Source organism: Dama dama, chromosome 18 (assembly GCF_033118175.1).
Source record: "Dama dama isolate Ldn47 chromosome 18, ASM3311817v1, whole genome shotgun sequence".
Lineage (NCBI taxonomy): Eukaryota > Metazoa > Chordata > Mammalia > Artiodactyla > Cervidae > Dama > Dama dama.
In genome coordinates, this window is record NC_083698.1 from 45,793,494 (window position 1) to 45,817,182 (window position 23,689).

Consider the following 23,689-nt stretch of genomic DNA (forward strand, 5'->3'; position numbering starts at 1 on the left):
ATTTCCCAGGCAGAATACTGGAGTGGGTTGTCATTTCCTACTCCGGGGATCTTCCCAACTTAGGGATTGAACTCGCATGTCTTGTATCTCCTGCATTGACAGGTAGATTCTTTACAACTGCACTACCTGGGAAGCCCACAGACTTCATAACTAAAGTTTTTAATTACTTAGGAACCCAAATCTAGAATAAAAATTTACTTATTATGTGTATATGGGTTCTGACATAGTTAGTTCTTTGCTTTTCTTTTGGAGACATTTTTGAAGAAAATTTTACAACTTAAAAAATAGATAGTTGATACACAATATTATGTTAGTTTCGAGTTTACTGCATAATGACTTGATTTTGCATATATTATGAAATGATCACCAGGATAAGTCTATTAATCATCTGTCTGCACACAAAGTTCTTATAATACTGTTGAACATATTCCTTATGCTGTATATTACATCGCTATGACTTATTTATTATATAACTGGAAGTTTGTACCTATTAATCCTCTTCACTTATTTCATCCACCCCAATGCCTCCCTACTGTTTTAGGTTTGGTTTGGTTTGGTTGTTTTGCTTTTTAGATTCTACATGTAAGTCAAATCATGTAGTATTTGTCATTATTTATCTGAATTACCTCACTTAACATAATGCCCTCTAGATCCTTGCATGTTGTCACAAATGGCAAAATTACATTTTTAATGGCTGTGTAATATTTCACTGTCTTTACCCATTTGTCTATTAGTGGACACTTAGGTTGTTTCCCACATGTCTTTTAAAAACAGATTAAAGCATGTTTTGAGTTCTGTTGCTTTACTTGTGAGGTATGAATGGTTCCTGATAGTACAGTCACATAAAGAAGCATGGTATACAGGTGGAGGAGAATTGTTTTTATTTTTGTTTTATTTTATTTATTTATTTTTTTTTTGAGAATTGTTTTTAAAAACAAAAAAGCGTGGATAGAAATCGGTCAATTATATAATCTTATTCTAAATCTCTCTTTTAAAGGGCAACAAAAATAATGGTTTTGTGATGAATCAGGGTGGTTTAGTGAAATGTTTAATACTTCTTCTAAAATACTTATGAGATAATATAATATTTTCTAGTGGAAGTAACAGGAAAAAATTTGTAAAAACTTTTTAAAATTGGTGATTATATGTTTGATGCTTTAGGAGCCTACATGAATGAAGGTTTAAAAGAATGTTTTATAAAAAGAGTGAAGTAAAGCCATTTACAGCAACATGGATGTATCTAGGGATTATCATACTAAGTGAAGTAAATCAGACAGAGAAAGACAAGTATCATATGATATCACTTATACGTAGAATCTTTAAAAATGATAGTAATGAACTTATTTACAAACAAAACAGAAACAGACTCATAGATTTAGAAAAAAATTCATGGTTAGGAGGGGGAAGGGGAGGGATAAATTAGGAGGTTGGGATTAACATATACATGCCACTATTATATATATAAAATAGATAATCAGCAATGACCGACTATACACCACAGGGAATTCTACTCAATACTCCATGATAACCTACATGGGAAAATAATCTGAAAAGGAATAAATATATGTATATGTATAACTGAATCACTTTGCTGTATACCTGAAACTAAGACAACATTATAAATCAGCTATACTCTAATATAAAATAAATTTTTTTTTTAATTCAGAAATTTATGGAGAACCAGAAGGTGGTTTTGAGGGGCTGATTTTTAAAGCCCTGTTGATATCCTTGGGGAGAGGTAAAACCAACTAGATTAAGTGGAAGGTGTGTATTTAATCGTTTCACCAAGACAAGATTATACAGTTAGGTACCTTGGCTAAAAGCTTTAAATTAATTTTTCTGACATGAACATAATTGACCTGGAAATTAAATATCCACTTAAATACTATTCAGTGAAGCCTGCCAGCATTACTGCAAGATAGGTACAGGTTGTATTTATATTGCTCTGTTTGTACCTAAAATCTAGGCAGTAACATGATTGATTATAACAACTTCTAATATTTTGATGCAGGAAATAGTAAGATATTAAGTTGTATATTAAATAGCTGAATGGTCAATTAATATTTGAAAAGCACTTTGAAGGAAAGGGTAATGATTCTTTTGATTTGATGAGCCTTATTCTGTAGATTTTTAAGTGAGAAAGTTTTTCTCCCTATTTGTACATAAACTGTGAGGTTGATTTCAATACCTCTTCTCTCTCCTTGTAAGCCCCTGAAAAGAAATAGGGATAGGAAGGCTTGGGTTCCGGGCATTTACATGGTAGGATTGCACTTCTCTGTCTCTCTGGAAAGATCATGCTGCTTGTCCTGTGAAATGTGGTGTACGTACCTTCTTGGCAGAGGTGACGTGTCACTTCCACACTGAAGCTTTGGGAACATAGGGGAGGAAAATTTCTCCAGTACCCTCTTTGGGTCTCTAGCTGGGCTTCATCGCAGCACTGTTTATAATAGCCAGGACATGGAAGCAACCTAGATGCCCATCAGCAGACGAATGGATAAGGAAGCTGTGTTACATATACACCACGGAATATTACTCAGCCATTAAAAAGAATTCATTTGAACCAGTCCTAATGAGATGGATGAAGCTGGAGCCCCTTATACAGAGTGAAGTAAGCCAGAAAGATAAAGAACATTACAGCATACTAACACATATATATGGAATTTAGAAAGATGGTAACGATAACCCTATATGCAAAACAGAAAAAGAGACACAGAAATACAGAACAGACTTTTGAACTCTGTGGGAGAATGTGAGGGTGGGATATTTCAAAAGAATAGCATGTATACTATCTATGGTGAAACAGATCACCAGCCCAGGTGGGATGCATGAGACAAGTGCTCGGACCTGGTGCACTGGGAAGACCCAGAGGAATCGGGTGGAGAGGGAGGTGGGAGCGGGGATCGGGATGGGGAATACGTGTGAATCTATGGCTGATTCATATCAATGTATGACAAAACCCACTGAAATGTTGTGAAGTGATTGGCCTCCAACTAATAAAAAAAAAATAAAATAAAAAATTAAAAAAATAAAAAACTGTAAAAAAAAAAAAAAAAAAAAAGAATTAAACTGATACAAGGTTACCCCAAGAAAAGCATACAAATTTTTATTGAATTTTTACATATACATAGGAGCCTTTGGGACTGCCCAGTTGGTGCTAGTGGTAAAGAATCCACCTGTCAATGCAGGAGACACAAGAGACACAGGTTTGATCCCTGGGTCGGGAAGATACCCTGGAGAAGCCTGGCAACCCACTCTAATATTCCTGCCTGGAGAATCCCATGAACAGAGAAGCCTGGTGGGCGTCCGTGAGGTCTCAAAGAGTTGGACACTACTGAAGCAACTTAGCCGCAGCAGGAGCCTTTACAAGAAAATGAAGACCCAAAGAAGTGACCAGAACAGGACACTTTAATATCTTTTAGACAAAGAAACAATACATTTCTGAAGAGCTGACATGACAGAGGAATTTGAGCTGTGGACCGTAAATGGTGAAGGAGTAACAAGGTTTGTTTATACAGCTTTCTCTGCCCAGCTAGTAAGAATGTTTCTTTTCCTCCTGGTATAGGCAGAAGAAGGTACCTTTCACATAGGAGGTTATCTCTTCTTCCAGGGAAGAGGGGCTGGGGAGAGGGGTGAAGGTCAGAGTGACTTTCCTGCTTTTGACATTTTCACAAACTCCTTCAGTCTTAAATGGTATGTCAAGGAGCCATGTTTTGAGGTACTGTGTTTTGGGGTGCCATGTCTTGAGCCCCATCAGTAGCCAGTGAGTAATTTGCCACTGTCTTGGAGACTGGTAACATTCTAAATGGAGGCAGTTCTGTGGACCTTCAGGCCTCTATGAAGCCCACAGCGGGGTTTCCCACCGTAGTGAGATAGACATGCAAGGTAAACAAGATGTAAACTTCTGTTTTTTTAAATCATGATGATTTGGGGATGCTTGTTACTGTAGCATAAGCCAGTCTACCCTGACAGATGGAATTTCCGTAGGTCTAAGGGTCAAAAAAGAGATAACTAGAATAGCTATTCATGTCTTCAGCTGTTTTTGTTAACATTTACTACATGCCATTCATTCTTCCAAGTGGTAGAAATATAGCAGTGAACAAAATCTTTTTTCTCAAGAAACTTCTTCCCATTCTTCATTATTAGTTTAAGGAGTCCCTTTTTCTACAAAGCCTTGTTCTCTGAGCAGCAGGTCACCTCTTTCTCTTCTTCACTCCTGTGCACTTTGTACACACCTTCATTGTGGCATTGATGGTATCGTGGTTATTCTGTCCTGCTTTCTAGGCTGTGATCGCCTAGAGAACAAGTAGTTTATACATGGTACATAGTTATATGTAGTATTTACCAACAAGGAAACAAGGACCTACTTATAGCATAGGCAATGGTACTCAATACTTTTAATGACTGTAATGGAAAAAGATTCCAAGGCAAAATGACCCACAGGAAGTCTGAACTTACTCACTTAAAAAAATTGGTTTTGAAATGTGGGAGGTGATGCAGAGAGAACGATGCAAAGTATCTGTATTACCACTCTATATTATACTATGTAATTTGCTACATCTATGTATTTATATTACTTTTTAAATATTTACTAAAATACAGTTGATCTGTAATATTGTGATACTTTCAGGTATATAGCAAAGTGACTCAGTTTTATATAGATAGATAAATATATATACATATATGTATATATAATATAATATACAATATAATTATATATTATATTATTGTATATAATATACATAATTATATATAATTATATTATGCTTTAATATATTATAATATATAATATTTATATATGTTTTATATAATCTTAATATATGTTATATATACTTTATATAATATATATAATATATTGTAATATATAATGATATTATATATTAATATATAATTTTATATAATATTATATGTAATATTATATGGGCTTCCCTGGTAGCTCAGATGGTAAAGCGTCTGCCTATAATGCGGGAGACCCGGGTTCAATCCCTGGGTTGGGAAGATCCCCTGGAGAAGGAAATGGCAACCCACTCCAGTATTCTTGCCTGGAAAATCCCATGGACTGAGGATCCTGGTAGGCTACAGTCCATGGGGTCGCAAAGAGTCGGACACGACTGAGCGACTTCATTTCACTTCACTTTATATATAATATTATATAATTATATATATTATATAATATATAAGGGTATATTATATAGGGTATAATATATATATAGGGTATGTTATACCCTATATATATATATAAGGGTATATATTATATAATATATAAGGGTGTATTATATAGGATATATAATATATAAGGGTATATATATACATATATATATACCCTTAATATAATTATACTATTATATATATTATAATATATAACATATATCTTATTTCAGTTCAGTTCAGTCACTCAGTCGTGTCCAACTCTTTGCATATATCATATATATATAATATTTCTATATATTATATATATATTAAATATGTAATATAATTTATGTAATATAATATAATATAATAATATATAATGTATATATAATACACATATAATATATACATACATGTATGTATAATAAAAATTTATCTATATATAACTGAGTCACTTCGCTATATATCTGAAAATATCACAATATTACACATCAACTGTGTTTCAGTAAATATTTAAAAAATAATATAAATACGTGTGTGTGTGTGTGTGTGTGTGTGTGTGTGTGTGTGTGTGTGTGTGTGTTAGTCGCTCAGTCATGCCCGACTCTTTGCGACCCCTTGGACTGCAGCCCACCAGGCTCCTCTGTCCATGAGATTTTCCAGGCAAGGATACTGGAGTGGGTTGCCATTTCCTTCTCCAGGGGATCTTCCCAACCCAGGGATCGAACCCAGGTCCCCTGCACTGCAGGCAGATTCTTTACCAACTGAGCTACAATATAAATACATAGATGTAGCAAATTACATAGTATAATATAGAGTGATAATACAGATACTTTGCATCCTTCTCTCTGCATCACCTCCCACATTTCAAAACCTATTTGTTTAAGTGAATAAGTTCAGACTTCCTGTGGGTCATTTTGCTTGAATGTGATTTAGGATCAAAATGTGAACTTCTGTTTTTGGACATAGTATCCAAATGTCTTTGCTTTGTGAATTACCTGTTATGATGATCACTGATGTGTCACAGTGGATAGGTACCAGATTGTCTGGGACCAAATGTGAGTGAAGAGGGGGAGAGGGGTGTCTGTGGCTTATCATCGTGCCTCTTCCTTTTACTTAGTTATAACTAGTATACTCCTATACCAGTGTGTCTTGGTGTTATTTTTATTATTGTCTCTGCCCCCAAGTTTTTTTTAGTCTTTTTCCCCCTAACTGTCCCCTCCATGAGATTTTAGTATAACAGATATACTATATATCTGGTTAAGTATTGTATGAATACGTATTCTTTATATGGAAAAAAAGGGGGTTTCCCTGGTGGCTCAGTGGTAAAGAATCCACCCATCAATGCAGGAGACCCAGGTTTGATCCCTGGGGTCAGGAAGATTCCCCTGGAGAAAGAAATGGCAACCCACTCCAGTATTCTTGCCTGGGAGATCCCACAGACAGAGGAGCCTGGCGGGCTACAGTCCATGGGGTCACAAAAGAGAAGGACACTGCTGCTGCTGCTAAATCACGTCAGTCGTGTCCGACTCTGTGCGACCCCATAGATGGCAGCCCACCAGGCTCCCGTCCCTGGGATTCTCCAGGCAAGAACACTGGTGTGGGTTGCCATTTCCTTCTCCAGTGCACAAAAGTGAAAAGTGAAAGAGAAGTCGCTCAGTCGTGTCCGACTCTTAGCGACCCCATGGACTGTAGCTTACCAGGCTCCTCCGTCCATGGGATTTCCCAGGCTAAATAACAATTGTATGTATATCTATGGTTTATATGGAAGAAAAGTAAAGTAAAAGTAAAGTTTCTTTTTTTTTTTTTTTGCCCCTTCCCCCAACTAATCTTGTTTGAAAATGCATGCCTTAAACTGGTATTTGTAAAAGGTACATTTTTTCCCTTTGTAGGAGCTCATTTCCACTTCAGTAAGCTAAGTTTAACCACATTGCATCAGAACTTAGTTGTCTAATACACCTGTGCTTTTATAATAGCTTTATTTTAAGCTGATTATCATTTAAATAAGTATGCTGAAATCTTAGTGCATTGAGAACATTGGGGAAGTAAATTTTACATATTTTGCAGAAGTCCATTTTTTCCTAGGTTTTAGACCTCTGAAGCATGCAGTCTTTCTCTGCAGGCCACATTTGCTTTTGATTCCTTCAGCAAATATTTATTGAGGCTGTACTGCGTGCAAGGCTCCACGCCAGGTGCTCAGGCCCAGTGGCTCATGGAGCTGGGCCTGCTTCCTTTATTTGTTGGCTTTTTCAGAACTCACAGGGTAAACTTGTCCAGGGCACAGTTGTTTTGACAGTACTGATTTTTATACATTCCCAACAAAGTATAGTGGGCACTTGGTGAAAACCCCTGGGAGTTGGTGTAATCCCTTGTGCAGTATAAAAAGAAAAAGATACTTGGTCCTGGCGCCTGGCACAGAGCTGCTAAAACCCTGGGGATCTCCTGATCTCTTTGGTGTGCTCACCAGTTTCTTGGCCAAGGGGCTTCTGGATAGCTTCAGAATGGGGGCTGGTCCCAGAAAGACCAAACTGTGATTGAAAGCTTGGAACTCAGTCTAGCCTCGGAGTAGGGAAAAGGGACTGAAGATGGAGGTTAATCACCAAAGGCCACTGGTTTAATCCATGGCCACTGGTTTAACCAAAGGCCACTGGTTTGTGCCCAGGTAACAAAACCGCCATAGAAACCCCTAAATGACCAGCTGCAGAGAGCGTGCAGACTGGGGAGCACAGCACGAAGCTGGGAGGGTGGCATCCAGAGAGGGCATGGAGGCTGCGCCCCTCCCACCGTGTCTCACCCTATACTTCTCATCCATTTGGCTATTCTTGAGTTGTATTCTTTATAATAAACCAGTAACAGAAAGGCAAGTACTTCCCAAGTTCTGTGAGTCATTCTACTGAATTATCAAACTAGAGGAGGGTGTTGTGGGAACCCTCAGTTTATAGCCGGCTGGTCAGAAGTACTGCTGCTGCTGCTAAGTCACTTCAGTCGTGTCCAACTCTGTGCGACCCCAAAGATGTCAGCCCACCAGGCTCCTCCGTCCCTCGGATTCTCCAGGCAAGAACACTGGAGTGGGTTGCCATTTCCTTCTCCAATGCGTGAAAGTGAAAAGTGAAAGTGAAGTCGCTCAATCGTGTCTGACTCTTAGCGACCCCATGGACTGCAGCCTATCAGGCTCCTCCATCCACGGGATTTTCCAGGCAAGCATACTGGAGTGGGGTGCCATTGCCTTCTCCAGGTCAGAAGTACAGTAGCCAGGGAATTGGGATTAATGCCTAAAGTGGGAGCAGTCTTGTGGGACTACTGCTTCAACTCTTGGGATATAATGCTAACTTTGGGTAGGTAGTGTCAGAACTGAAGTGAGTTTTTGGCCACCCTATTGGAAATGATGTTGGAAAAGACAACGTGCTTTTAAATGTAGGAAAAAGAAACCTTTGGCCTTTGTCTGTCACATTATGTGTGTGTGTGTGTGTGTGTGTGTGTGTGTGTAGTGCATGAAAAGATTGAGGGCCAAGTCCCACAAGTTGTGTCTGACTCTTTTGCAACCCCCTGGACTGTAACCCGCCTGGCTCCTGTGTCCATGGGATTTCCCAGGCAAGAATACTGGAATGGGTTGCCATTTCCTTCTCCAGGGGTTCTTCCCAAGCCAGGGATTGAACCGGCATCTCCTGCATTGCAGGTGGATTCTTTACCACTAAGCCACTGGTCAGTACTAGGGACATATAGAAATGAACATAGTTTCCGAAGGGCTCCAGTTCTGTCTGAGCGGGGCACAGGTGGTAACCTGTTTGGTGAGGTGTAGAAGGTGATGGTAATGGACTCTGTCCACACTCTGGGGACAGTACAAAGCACAGCAGTGGGGTGTCCTAAGTTGGCCCTGTCTAAGCCAGAGGTCAATGTTTGACTCTTGATCTCACTTTATTTTTTTGGCTTAAACCACAGAAATGTATTTTCTCACAGTTCTGGAGAGTAGGAAGCTAAGAGCAACGTGTCAGCATATTTGGTTTCTCATAAGGCTTTTCTCCTGGTTTGCAGAAGACCACCTTCTCACCATGCTGTCTCATGGCCCTTCCTCCACGAGTGTACATCCTTGGTGTGTCTCTGTGTCCAGAGCTCCTCTTATTATAAAGACACCAGTCAGATTGGATTAGGGCCCAACCTAATTGTTTGATTTTAAGTTAATCACCCCTTTAAAGGCTCTACCTCCAAATACTGTCACCTTTTGAGGCATTAGGGGTTAGGGCTTCAAAATATAAAATTTGGAGAGACAAAATTCAGCTTGTAAAAACCAGATTGTAAATATTTTAGGCTTGTAGGCCATAAAGTCTCTGTTGGAACTCACAACTCTGCCATTGATCTGATTTTTCAGCTGGGGCTGAAGAGAAGGGATGGCTTGGAAAAGAGGAAGTGGGGGAAATTCCAATCAGAGGAGACTGTGTCAGTGAAAGTAAGGAGGTGTGGGGGCCCGATGGCAGTATAGGAGGTGCAGTAGATGAGTTTGGGTATAGTGAAACTACTGCACTTCAGTGCCAAGAGCTAAACCTTGTAATATTGGAACAACAAATGATTCAATGGAATGAATAGTCCAGAAAGAAATAAACAAATATGTGATAAGGTTGGTTTCACAAATCAGAAGGGTATTAAGTAATAATACTGAAGCAAGTGATACATTATTTAGAAAGAGAATAGATTCTTGCTCGTTATGATTTTTAGTCAGCATTTAGGTGCTTGAAACTTATAAATTAGAGGATTAAGGTTTCCTTTTGTGAATCAAAACTAAAGATCAACATTAATGGGTCAAGGTGCTGTGTATAACAGGTCACCTTGAAGAACATAATATCTTACAATATCACCTCACTGAACATATAGACACCATTAGAATGGTTGACTTTGTGGTCCCTACACTCTCAAGAGCCTCAACTTTGGTTTAATGTTCTGCTCTTGTTCTCTTAAAATTTTTTAATTTATGAAAATGGGCCTGTATTTTCACTGTGCACTGAGCCCTGCGAGTTATATATCAGTCCTGCCTGTGAGGTTGGTCAGACAGGGAAAAAAAAAATGACAGAGCCAAGCTTTAGAGGTAAATGCTCTCCTGCTTCTAGGAAAGTTGTGGCAACACAATTCTAGAGTCTGGGTCATGTTCCCAGGACTGTGTGTGTTGCATGTGTGTGCCTTGGGCTGTCCCAGACTGATGCATTAAATAGTTTATTTGACAGACTCTCTCCTCCTCCCATCTCCTTCTCAAAAAGGAAGCTTTTAATTGTGATTTGGCTTCTGTGGTCTTCCTGCAGGGAGAGAGCTGGCTGGTTATGGTTATGCAGGGAGAGAGCCGGAAGTTAGTTACTAAGCTGGCATTCTGGTGATATTCGTCAGTGAGGTTCTTTAATGGGAGCCTGTCCCTGGGAGAAGGCCCCCTTCTGTTATATTTCTGAGGCAGAAGGCTGAGGTCCAAGCATTGTGTTGGTGAATTCACCAAAGCCAGCAAAGGCAGAACAGTGGTTAAGAACAAGACCTTTCCATAAAAAGGAATGAAGTTCCAGGACCTGCTACAATAAATTAATAATGTAATATACCAAAAACATTGAGTGTACACTTTACAATTGGTGAATTGTATGGCATGCGAATTATATCTCAATAAAGCTGCTTTTTAAAACATTAAAAAAGAAGAAGAAGAACAGGGTGTTTGGAGTGAGCCAGACAGCCCTGGGATGAAGTCCTGTGGTTGGTACCACACTGTGTGATCTTGGCCAAGATATATAACTATGCCCTGTTCTTTCATCTCCCAAGTGGTGATATGACACCTAGGGTTGTTGTGAGACTGAAGGAGAAAATATACACCTGGGCAAGGCTTCTCAACCTCAGCACTGTTGACATTTTGGATCAGATCACTCTTTGTTGGAAGGAGGGAGGAGGGAGAGCTGTCCTGAGCATGATGGGGTGTCTCCTAGCTTCCCATAGCAGCTTCCTCTTGACCCCTTACAGATGTAGCAGCCAAAGTGTCTCCAGATGTTGCCTAAATGTCATACTGGGGGACAGAATAGGCCCTGGTTAAGAATCACTCACTGGCTAAGGTGTGTAGAACAATGCCTGTAAAAAGAAAGCTACTGGCAAATTTTATAATAATATTTACAATCCTTGGACTAAAGATGACAGTACTTCTGAGGCCCCTGGAAAGACATTTGTCAGCCTTTCACCTGTCCTCTGCTCTTTAAATTTCTATGTCCATGCCAGAATCAAGTCCACATGGATTAAAGTGTATGTGCTAAGTCGCTTCAGTTGTGTCTGGCTCCTTGCGACCCTATGGACTGTAACCTGCCAGGCTCCTCTGTCCATGGGATTCTCCAGGCAAGAATACTGGAGTGAGTTCCCATGCCCTCCTCCAGGGGATCTTCCCGACTCAGGGATTGAACACGTGATTCAGTATCTCCAGCATTGACAGGAGGGTTTTTTACCACTAGCACCACCTACCTGGATTAAAGGATAAATGTAAAAAGGTCTCCCTTTACAAACTGAAAGAAGAGAAGTTACAGATCTGTAAATTTGCAAATTAAAAAGATTTGCAAATACCAAACTCAGAAGTAGTGGTACTTTCGTGATGTTTAACATCGGGTTTAAATCATATTGGGGAATTTTTTTTCTCTATGTCATTACACTAAAAACAAAAAACATGAGTAATTGGTTAAAAAAAAAAAAGATCTAGTAAGTATAGTTAAAAAGCAAACTGGAGGGGATTTCCTGCCGTCCAGTAGTTAGGACACTGTACTTTCACTGCCTTGGTCTGACTTTAATCCACAGTCTGGGAACTAAGATCCTGCAAGCACATAGCATGGCCAAAGAAAAAAAGCAAATTGGATAAAATGATTGTAAGAGATATGTCAAACTGGTATCGAGAAACCGGTGTAAATCAAAAAGAAAATAAAATACAGAAGTAAATGTCTCAGGCATAGGGACAAAAGAGGATATACAATTGGCTTACAAACATTTGAAAATTGTTCAAATTCAATAATACTTAAAAATTTAAATCTTTTTTTCATTTAAATTGGCAATAATATCTAACTCTGTGTACCATTTAGGGCAGTCTCCTCACACATTCCTTATAGAACACTGGATGGGTATAATTCCCCTGAGAAGAAATGTCGTGATAAATATGCCTTAAAAGTTATCATACCTTTTAGCCCCCAAAATAACATTTGGGAATAATTCTACAACATAATCTGAAATGTAGACAAGTATTTGTGCATGAAGATATTTACTACAAGGTTGTTTCAATAGAAGCCAGTTTTGTGTCAAGCGTTAGGGGAGTAGTAAATTGGAGCTTATGATAAATAATTGGCAGTCTTTAAAAAATATTTATAAAATGTTTCCAATGGCATGCAGAATTCTTACAGTGTTAAATGAAAAAGCAAGTTTTAAAATTTTGAATGCAGTATGAGCTCAGCTCAGAATAAAGACTGGAAAGGAATATGCAAAATATTAATAGTATTTATTCCTGGAAGATTAAATTATGGATAATTTATGCAAGTTACTCATAATTGCATGATTAAATTGACCATTTCAAAGTAGACTTAGATTTTGTGTGTGCCTGTTCTTTCCAGTAATTTTTTATCTTAACCATTTCTCTAGCTTGGAAATGAAGGTGAAAGAGGTTAGCTATGTATCTCTGAGTAAAAGAAAGAAAAGAAGTTATCAATGCCTAAAAGGGCAGCTTTATAGTAAATTCCTTATAAACTGCAATAGCTAACTGGCTTTTCAGGGTAGACTACTTGCCCTGGATGAGGTGAATTCATGCTTTTTTACACCACAGCATTCTTTTTGTTCATTAATTTTTAAAGATATATTTATTTTAAAAAAGATATATTTATTGTAGCATGTTTCTTGGTGAAAGAATCTTTAAAATTTCGATGTTTATCTTGACAGTATGTGCAGAAGCTTATAATCCTGATGAAGAGGAAGATGATGCTGAATCCAGGGTATGTAACTTACTGAATGCCTTAATTTTACATTATACTCTGATCTTGGATAAGGAAAATAATAATAGAAAAGATGTTAACAGGCTTATAGATTAACAGAAAGCATAATGGAATTATTTTGACTGTTTCTTTTCATAGTCTTCTCTCTGATAGCTTACTGCTTCATGTTCTGTATGGTTACTTTGATCCAAAGCATCTCTCTCTTTGGAGAGATGGACATAATAACTCACTGAAGTTGTGCTTTTATTTCTCTTGCAGAAATATAGCCTGTGATGAAAAATGTTTTTAGCTCTCTTTCCCAAAGTGATAATGTTATTTTTCTTAGACAAGTAAGTATTTCTAGCAAAGAAAAATACTGGGAAAAGACTCCTGCTCCTACTAATTTATCACAACAGATGCTTACTCTGAAAGAACAACAGACACAATAAAATTACATCTAAAGTGTCGGTACAGCAGTTATTATTTTTTAAAGTCTGCGTATCTGATTGTTTGCTCAGAAACTGATTTGGAGGGCCTAATGTTTTTACAAGAATTTGTCTGGTTTGAAACACTTTCTAAGCTGTGTCCTTTCACTCCGTTCTCCTATTACTTATTTAGTAGAAAGTAAAGTAAATAGGAGGTTACTGAGCCTGGAAATGGAAAGCAATCATTTATTTATTTATTTTTGAGTACATTGCAAAAGTTTCTTTTTTTTCATTTGGTGTTAAAAAATGAAAAGAAAATCTATTTCTGTAGCTCTGAAAAATACTTCAATAAGGTTGAGTTTTATAGAAAAGCAGAATACTGGGTCTGTAAGTCATTACATCATTAAGCTCCCTGAAATGTAAATAAAATTCAGTGATAGAAAGATCAGGAACCTTAAATGACACAGAAGATTTTTAAGGAAATCCCAATTTCACAATTGTCCATGGTGGGGACAGTACCAGACTTGCAGTATTTACTTCTGAGAACCAAAACTTACATATTTTTATGAAGTCCATAAATTCCAGTCTGAAAATTATCTTGCCTTAGGGTCAAGGTATCATCACTAATGTTTAATGTGCTATAACCACTATAATGTGGTCCAAACAACCCTCCTCTATCCTACAGTTTATTTATGTATTTCAACGAAACAATAATAGGTTACTTTGAAGACCATTTTGTGTGTGTGTGTGTGTGTGTGTGTATGTATATGTGCTCAGTAATGTCCAACTCTTTGCAACGCCATGGACTCTAGCCCTCCAGACTCCTCTTTCCATGCAATTTTCCAGGCAAGAATGCTAAAGTGGGTTGCCATTTCCTACTCCAATCATTCTTTGTATTTGTGTATAAATGTATATGATAAAGCTTAGTAATTGAGATGTTTGATGAGCTGGTTTGACTTAGTAAAAATTTAAATTAAAAAGAACATTTAAAAATATAGTTTGAAAGCAATATATGATATCTCATGGACTTGACAACTGTCAGCTACCATTTGGTCCATGCCATAGTAAAGTGGTTTGATTGGATCACTCCAGCTGATTGCTGACAGTCTTGTTGCGGGGGGCTATACCAGGTAAGAGTCATTTGGCTGGGGGAAAGAAACCCCTAATCACATTAAGATTAAAAAACAAAAACATTGGGGAATTACTGGACATGTGCTTGGAGATCTTACAGAATTCCTGAAGGAGTTAAAGAAAACCCCAGGCTGTGGCTGGCAGGCGGGAGTAAGCCCCCTCTGGGGTCCTTTCACAGCACTGGTGTACACTCAGGGTATCAACACTGCAAGGGGCTCAGCTACCACTAACTCTTATGTCTGTCTGAGATCACAGTCCGAGTTTTCTTGTGGGCAGTTTTCACAGACTTGACCTTGGGGTTGGGGGCCAGGCCAAGGAGTACAGACTTAACTGTGGGGTCTCACTTATAAATGAGGGTATCCTGCAATCCCACTCCTGGGCATATATCCAGAGAAAACTTTAATTCAAGAAGATGCATGTACCCTGGTGTTCATAGCAGCACCATTTATATAATAGCCAAGACTTGGAAACAACCTAAATGTCCGTCAACAGATGAATGGAGAAAGATGTGGTAAATATATACAGTAGAATACTGCTCAGCCATAAAAAGAATGGAGTAATGCCATCTGTGGCAACATAGATAAACCTAGAAATTGTTATACTGAGTGAAGTAAGACAAAGACAGATATCATATGACACTACTTGTATGTGAAATCTTAAAAAAATTGTATAAGCCAACTTATTTACAAAACAGAAATAAAGTCATAGGCATAGAAAGCAAATTTATGGCTACTGTAGTAGATAGTGGGAGTTGGGGGAGAGAGAAATTAGGTGTTTGGGATTAACATATACACACTACTATATGTATATGTATTTATAAAATAGGTAAAGAGCAATGACCAACATAGCACAGTGAACTATATTAGATATTTGTAATAACCTATAATGGAAAAAAATCTGAAAAACATATATATATATATAGAACAATTGCTTTACATCTGAAACTAACACAACTTTGTAAATTAACTATAATTTTTTGAAAGCTATATAAATAGATAGATAAGGGCAGTTCCTGGTGAAGGAGGCATCTTTGTGGGTTGCACATTCAACCCAAGTTGTGCCTGTGACACCCTTCGACGTTACTTTAGTAGATTTTTGGTAATTAATTAATTAATGATTAATCATTATAATAAAGTGTCTTGGGGTTTTCATTAAGTTGACTCTTCTCTAAACATGTTGCTAAAAACTGTACAATTTTTTGTCTTACCAATAGACATTATAAGGCAGTTTGTACCATAGCCTTTAGAAATGATTGTTACAGATTTCAAAATTAATTGGCTTTAGAAAATGTCCATAAGGAAAACATACAGTGCATTTTGATAAATTCACTTTTCATTTGGACATTTTGTCTTATTTCAAAGACTGTTTATTTTATTGGATTTCCCTGGTGGGTCAATGGTGAAAAAAAAAAAAAAAATCTGCCTGCCAAGCAGGAGACATAAGTTTGATCCCTGTGTCTGAGAGATCCCCTGAAGGAAGGAAATGGCAACCCAGTCCAGTATTCTTACCTAGAGAATCCCATGGACAGAGGAGCCTGGCGTGCTACAGTCTGTAGGGTCATGAAGAGTCGGATACAACTTAGTGACTAAGCAACAACAACAACCTGTAATCTCAGAGTTGTGTAAATAGATATTTATTTTTTTATAAAATAATACATATTCAAAGAAAATTTAAGTACTTAAGATTGACTTTGGAAAATAACAAATTAGATTTTACTTGGAATACCTTTAATAAATGAAAATTTAAGGGTTATGTACATCTAGCATGTAGAAACGGGCAGAGAAGAGCTAGTAAATTTAAGAGTGGAGTACTTCTTCGTTTTGTACTCCATGAAATGTTTTGGGAGTGCTTTCTGCATATCTGGTCGAATGCTAAGTATACAGTGGTGAACGTGGTGGACAAGCCCTTGCCGTCTTGAAGCTCAGAGTCTAATAACAGAAGCCAACAGAAAGCTAGCAAATTAGCAGTCACAAAATATGAACTGTTGAAAGGACAGTGTGATAGGGTATAGGAATTAAAACCAAACCCCCCAGATCAACTAGGTCCCTAATGAAACAGAATAGTGGGAGAAGGGCTCCTTGAAGTGAGACCATAGGGTGAACGCGGAGAGAATCTTGCCAAAAGTCTGGGAGTGCATTTTGGGTTAACCCAAGCCCGTCAGAGTGGGAAGAGCTGGAGGCTCTGAGTGAGGGCTGGTGTGGCTGAGGTGAAGGCCGAGGAGGAGGTGGGAAAGTGATGGCCTCTACCGAGGGTTTGCTCTAGAGAATGGGGTGTTCTGATTTAAACGTCTAAAAGATTACTTTCAGCTCTGTGTGGAGAACATATTGGACAGATATGAAAACATCTTGTACAGACTTCCCTTGCTTAACAAAATAGATGCACAGTGTTTTCTTTAAAGAAAACGTGTCAGTCAGTCTTATGGTTTCTTCTATTTTTTTTTTTTAAATTGAAAGACAGCAGAGGTTTATAGCAGTAGTTGACAAACTTTTCCTGTAAAGTTTTTTTTCCTGGGAATTCTATTTGCAAATAATAAATACTTCATGCTTTGGGGGCCATTCCGTTTCTGTCACAGCTCTTCAGCTCTGCTGTTACAGCTTAGAAGCAGCCATAGACAATACATAAGTGAACACATGTGGCTGTGACCCATGAAACTTTACTTGTGGACATTTGAATTTCTTATAATTTTCATATGTTAGGAAACATTCTTTTGATTATCCTCCCACAGTCATTAAAAAAACCGTTCTCAGTGTAGGGATCATACAGAAAGAAATTTGACCTTTAGGCAATGGTGTGCTGACCTCGGCTGGTAGTAAGAACTCTGTGGTTAGCCTGCCTGGGGTGAATCCCAGCACTACAACTTCTGAACTGTGTCACATTGAAGAAATTGCCTGGGCAAGTTAATTTTCTTACGTTTCTCCTTTTGAGAGGTCATGCAGCGTTTGTCTTTCTCTGACTTATTTCACTGAGCAGTCACCTGCTTCCTGGGGCCTGTTACTGTGATGTATGTGTGCCCACGCTCAGTTGTATCTAACGGAATGTGACTCTATGGACTATACCCTGCCAGGCTCCTCTGTCCATGGAATTTTCCAGGCAAGAATACTGGAGCAGGTTGCCATTTCCTACCCCAGGGAATCTTCCCGACCCAGGTATTAAACCCATGTCTCTTGGGTCTCCTGCATTGGCAGGCAGATTGTTTACCACTGTGCCATGTACACTCCCTATTACTAAAATAAAACGAGTTAATATTTGTGAAGCCCTTAAAACAGTGCCTGGCACATGGTAAATGCCACATCAATATTTGTTTGAACAAAAAGATTTTTATCTTGAAATCAGAAATAAATAATGAAAAACAAAATTGCCTCTAGTAGAAATCACGCTTGGGCACATTGCAGAAGACCTTAATTGTCCAGATGCAGATCTCAGATGTCAGATCCCACCAAACCCAACAGAAGGAAATGAGTCTGTAGGAGGAGGAGAGCATCTGAACAGTTGGTACAGGGCAGGGAGGGCAGAGCTTCAAAGATTCACCTGATTTCTGACTGTTTGCTTTTCAGGATGCAGAGCAGGAATTTTAATGGCAGAGGTTGAGGGTGAGGGGCGACTATGACAGATAAAAGACCCTGACGAGTGATGGCAGGCAGAAGGAAGAGAGGGGAAAAAAGAAAGCAGAGAGGAGAGCGGTACGCAGTAGCAGTGGTGGCAGGATGGAGAAACAAAATTTGGAGCTGTGAATTCTCAAGAGAAGTAGCAGGAGAGAGAGAAGAAGAAGATGGGTTTTTGTGAGAGGTGTTCATTCAAAGCGAATGGGTTGGGGGAGAAAGACTTAAATTGATGACAAAAGTAAATCAGGTGCAATATGGTGTTGAAAATGATTAAATAAGACAGTTTAGGTGATATAAATTTTATTTAATGCTGCATGAAGCAGGCAGCCTCCATTCCCAAGCGTCCAGAGAACTGCAAAATGGGGTGGAGGTCAGGAAGCTTTTAGAGGATAAAGAATAAGGAACAAGGAAGAGAAAAACAGAAAGTGAACGAGGAACAAGGAAGTGAGCATAGAGCCCAGATTTGGCTTGGCCTTTGGGGATCGGCTGACTGGATATACTGTATTGCTGGCAAAGTGGAGCACTTCTAGAGACGTGGGAGTGATCTAGGCTTTGCTTTGCTGATGTGGCACCCTGGGCAGGGGTGGCTCCATCTTGGGCTCAGGAAATTATTTTCAACATCTGTGACATGGTATCCCCAACCTTTTCTCTCTGAGGAGAGAGCTTCTCAGTGGGCAAACATTTATGATCACTTCAGTTTGAAGTTCCAGATGGTTTTTGTGAAGTGAGAAATAACTTTTTGTTTTATTCTGTTTGATTGTGTTAAAATCATCCTTATTTGACGTAGGTAGATAGGAATTTTGGTTGGCATGATTTAGTTCATATCCAAATTTTTTAAGTTTCTTAAATAGCAGTGAGTTCTTAGGCAGCAGGATCTGCTTTTTCTAGGTCCACATGCCATAATAGAATCTAGTTTGATGTGAATATTGGTTAGATAGGAAACACTAGTTTGCATGTCCCTTACCCTTTTAAAGAAAAATCTGCAACAGCTTCCTTCTCTCACTGGCTAATAGTATGTGAACAGTACACACATAAATAGTACACATATGCTGTACCTTCCCTCAGTTCTTCTTGGGCCTCTGGCTTTTAGCCATCCGAGGTGGGTTTGAAATGCTGGTTTTAATTTTCCACTGTGAGTTCTGATATAGTCATGGACACAAAGCTAAGCCCCAGCTGATCCTGGTTGTTCTGATGGTGGGGCCCCTGCTCATCATCACATCCTCCGTCACTGTGTGTGTGACATTAGAGTAGGAAAAGGTGATGCATGGGTCTCCAGGAGACCCACTAGGTGCCTTCTGCTTTTAGGACCGTGTCTTGCCTTGTTACCCCATTTTATAGTTATGTGGTACCCATGTTCACAAAAGAATGGGCCTTTGGGTCCAAGTCAGTTGAGCCTTCTGGTGGTCAGAAGGGACTCTGAAGAGTTGGCCAGCTCACTTACAGAGGGCATCCTCTTGGCCTTCACCCTCCAGGTTGAAAGTTTGAGCAGCTAGTGCAGTGGTCTTCGAGCTCATTCTCAAATGAGCGCACCAGGAGTGTTAGATTGGTTTTCCCTCAAACCCACAGTCTCCTGATGTGACAGTACGTGATTGCTTGCTCCCTGTGGAAAATCACTCCCTGTGGGCTTGGTTACATGTGTTATGCATAAAAATGTATTTAATATCTAATATACAGGTAAGAATTTACTCACATCTAGAGATTTTATCACGTTTTGAAGAAAGGGGCTACATTCTGAAAGAGCATTAAGTTTAGTGGTAAAAAGTATGAAACAGTATTAAAGAATATTAAAAGAGTATTACATAGTGTAAGGGCTTCCCAGGTGGTGCTTGTGGCAAAGAATCTGCCTGCCAATGTGGGAGACATGAGATAAGGGTTTGATCCCTGGGTTGGGAAGATCCCCTGGAGGAGGGCACGGCAATCCACTTCACTATTCTTGCCTGGAGAATCCTGTAAACACAGGAGCCTGGCAGACTATTAGTGGAAAAATTTCCTGGTAGTATTAAATAGTAGAATAGGGACTAAAAGATTTTGATGGGCTTCCAGGTGAGGTCGCAAAGAGTTGGATCCACCTGAGGGGACTTAGCATGCAAACAGAATAAAGACAGTCTGTAGATTTTCAACATAACTGTTGTAACACTTAGTTCTTTTTTATGTTCCCGCTGGACCTTCAGAGTCTTTAGTGATTAGCCAGTCCAGACCTTTACAGAATGAACCTGCTAACCTGGGGGAAACACGTCTTTGAAAAACATTCAAGTGCTGTGTTGATTAATGTCCACCACCTCCCTGAGACAAATTGTATTACTTTCCCCTATTAGCAGGCTGGTAGTTAATGTCTAGTCACCTAAAGTGAACCTCAGCTGTAACCATTCTTCCTTCTAATGACCTGCTAGGAAATTTTATCTGTTATGAGTAAGGGGAATAGTCTAATTGTGGATTTGGTGTTCTTGTAGATTATACATCCCAAAACTGATGATCAAAGAAATCGATTGCAAGAGGCTTGCAAAGATATCCTGCTATTTAAGAACCTGGATCCGGTAAGATAAATCTCAATAATAGAGATGATTTTTTTCAGTGTCCATATGAAGAACTGTGCAGGGTCTTGGATTTCACCCTCTTTACAAGCTGACATCCCTCAGAGCAATGTAAAGGCCCCACCATGGATGCCTGCGTGTGCACTGGGTTGTGTCCTGGTTGCTGAGGGGTCGCTGCTGTCAGAGCAAGTGTGAGTGCCTGCTGTGTGTCGGAAGAAGGCATTGAGTCATTCATCAAAGGTCACTGCAGACACAGCCCTGAGAAGTGGCCCGGATGAAGAGAGGCCAAGACTGCATTCTTCGTCCACTCAGTAGGGGCATGCAGGGCCCATGGGGGAGTGCCTCTCTCAGCAGCCAGTATTATATTTTAATGTATGACTTTTATATTATACATATTTTAAAAGTAAACTTCTACTTGATTTTAAAAGTAGAAGGATTTTTTTTTTCTTCATAAAAGTTTTGAAATCTCTCATCTTTGGTTTGGGATGTATTTCTAGAAACCCCTCTCTCAGAACGAGTGATCATGCTATTCAGACTTTGCCCTGCACCCTGACCTCAATGCCCTGCTTCCTTCATTGCAGATTATGCTTATTCATTGCTATATGGTCATTTGGGAAAGAACCCTTGCTACCATGTCCTCATGTGAAACCTGAGTCAACTTTTATAACTTATTTCAGTTCTTTTTTTGGTCAGACTGAACATCTTAATAGTTTTCAGATTGATGCCTGAGAGAAGAAAACATTAAATCAAAACCCACTCTTACAAGATGAAGTCTTTTTTAGAAGTCCATTTTTTACAAATTTATTTATTTTTTTCATTTATTTTTATTAGTTGAGGCTAATTACTTTACAATATTGTAGTAGTTTTTGCCATACATTGATATGAATCAGCCATGGATTTACATGTGTTCCCCATCCTGATCCCCCCTCCCACCTCCCTCCCCATCCCATGAAGGCCATTTTTATAAAGAATACTTTATAATACATTTCATGCTGCATTATACCAAGTCTTCTATGCTGGGTCATATTATACCCTGAAATTACTTTTTAAAGCTCCTGGTTTTTGATACTAGTTATGTTTATGTTATATCCTCCAGGATCACAGATTACATTTTATAACTTTGGAGACTTTATTTTAGGACCACATAGTTAGTACAAGTTTTGTCCACTTTGATCCAGGTCCTCCAGAATTATCACCTAAACTAAAGCTTGTAAAGAATGGGGTTGCTGGTAACTAATAATGGAAGAATAAGAAATGGAATTAAGATAAAAAGTGTAGGAATTTAGTTTATGAGTGGAAAAATTTCCTGGTAGTATTAAATAGAATTAAGGGACTAAAAGATTTTGATGGGCTTCCCGATAATCTTAGATTTCTTTTATCTAGAATGATAATGATTCTATGAAACAAAGGACATGGAAACTATGATCTCTAGTGCTCTTTCTCCAAAATGAATTCAAATAGTTGTTAGTGAAAAGAGACAACATTGTCTGTGTGTGTGTCTAAGATGGTAATTTTGGTATTGGAATTAATCAATTTAGTATTGAATTTTGCTTCAGATAGACACAGAAGACAGCTATGAAATTAACCCTTAGTTTCATCCTTAGGGGTAGGCTTCAGCAAGGAGAATTCTATTTTCAGGCCGGAACTTTGCATGGGAAAATTTCAGGGTCACCAAAAACAGTTTCTCAAACTTGAATATGCCTATCCATCATCAGAGGATCTTGTTTAAAATGCAGATTCTGGTGAGTAGATCGGAGGTGGGGCCTGAGTGTGTGTTTCTCACAGGCTCCCAGGTGAGAGCAGTGCTCCCCTCTCACAGCCTCACTTTGAGTCGGAAGGACTAGAACCCAGTGTGCAGACACGCTAGGGCGGTATTTTGGTACTACCAGATGTTATTTTGTTTGTTTACTTCCCTATTCATTTCAACCAGTATTTTAATGCTTCAGCAGTGATAACAGGCATCAGTGAAATAGCTCCCAGTTATAGTTTCCTCGGACGCTGCCAGTTCTGTTCCATCTTCTAAAGTAAATTGATTTTTCTTACCATTGGAGCTTTAATTCTTTCAAAGCACTGTGAAAAGTTTGATTGCATTTTAAATAATAATAATAATAAAGCTTTTCCTGTGTATCCTAGCAGGGAGCATCTTTACTTAAATACAGTGGTTATTTTTATAAACATAGGATTTTTTTTTAGACTTTTTAAAGATTTTACTGCTCTGTTGACAGTCTTAAATATATATGTGTATATTTAAAGGTCACAGTTTGTAAGGACAAAAAAGAAATAGTCAGTTCATGAAATTACCAAGTTCATGAATTACCATTGTTGAATATTTTATCGGGAAGAAGTAAATGTATTTATATAGTTGTTTCCAAAAGATCTTTTTTTGAATTTGATCTCATACCATCTTGATTTATTTCCCTACTATCTGAAATCCTTCTAAGAACAATACTGAATATAAATAAGTAAAAATTAATTTTTCTCAGAAAATAACCACTTGAAATAAGAAGTTTATCCCCAAACATAGCAGGTTGAAGAGTTTAAGTTCATTTTTTAAGCAAATTTCTAGTTTTTTATCATATATATATTTTTGCCATAACCCAAATGCATTTAAATTGAATTACATATTCCACTTATATAATCTGCATATCATATAGCAGCTCCTTTCAGGTCAATTCCTTGACCACCCACTGTGTTCCAGGGCCTGTATAAAGCGTAGGATGCCACAAAAATACTTAGACATAGTTCTTGTGCTCTTGGAACTTATACTTGGTGAGGGATTCAAATACACATAAAAATCCATTTGGTAAAATGTGAATAATGCCGTAATATGGTCAGGGCTAGGGAAGGACAAGGGCTTCTCAGCCCCACCTGAGGATCCAGGAAGCCAGAGAGACACCTGAACTGATCCTCAGAAAATGAGTCAGAAA

The 23,689-nt window shown here is 38.5% G+C and overlaps 1 protein-coding gene and 1 non-coding gene across 2 annotated transcripts in view; both read left to right on the forward strand.

Annotated features, from left to right (window-relative positions):
* PRKAR2B (protein kinase cAMP-dependent type II regulatory subunit beta) overlaps positions 1-23,689 on the forward strand; it is a 106,420-nt gene that overhangs the window by 57,177 nt on the left and 25,554 nt on the right. The window contains exons 3-4 of the mRNA XM_061165240.1: positions 13,042-13,094; positions 20,682-20,765. Of these exons, the coding sequence (XP_061021223.1) occupies positions 13,042-13,094; positions 20,682-20,765 (137 nt within the window). The remainder of the gene's footprint in view (positions 1-13,041; positions 13,095-20,681; positions 20,766-23,689) is intronic.
* TRNAY-AUA (transfer RNA tyrosine (anticodon AUA)) lies at positions 4,924-4,995 on the forward strand. Its single transcript has one exon. It is a non-coding gene; the product is annotated as a tRNA-Tyr (tRNA).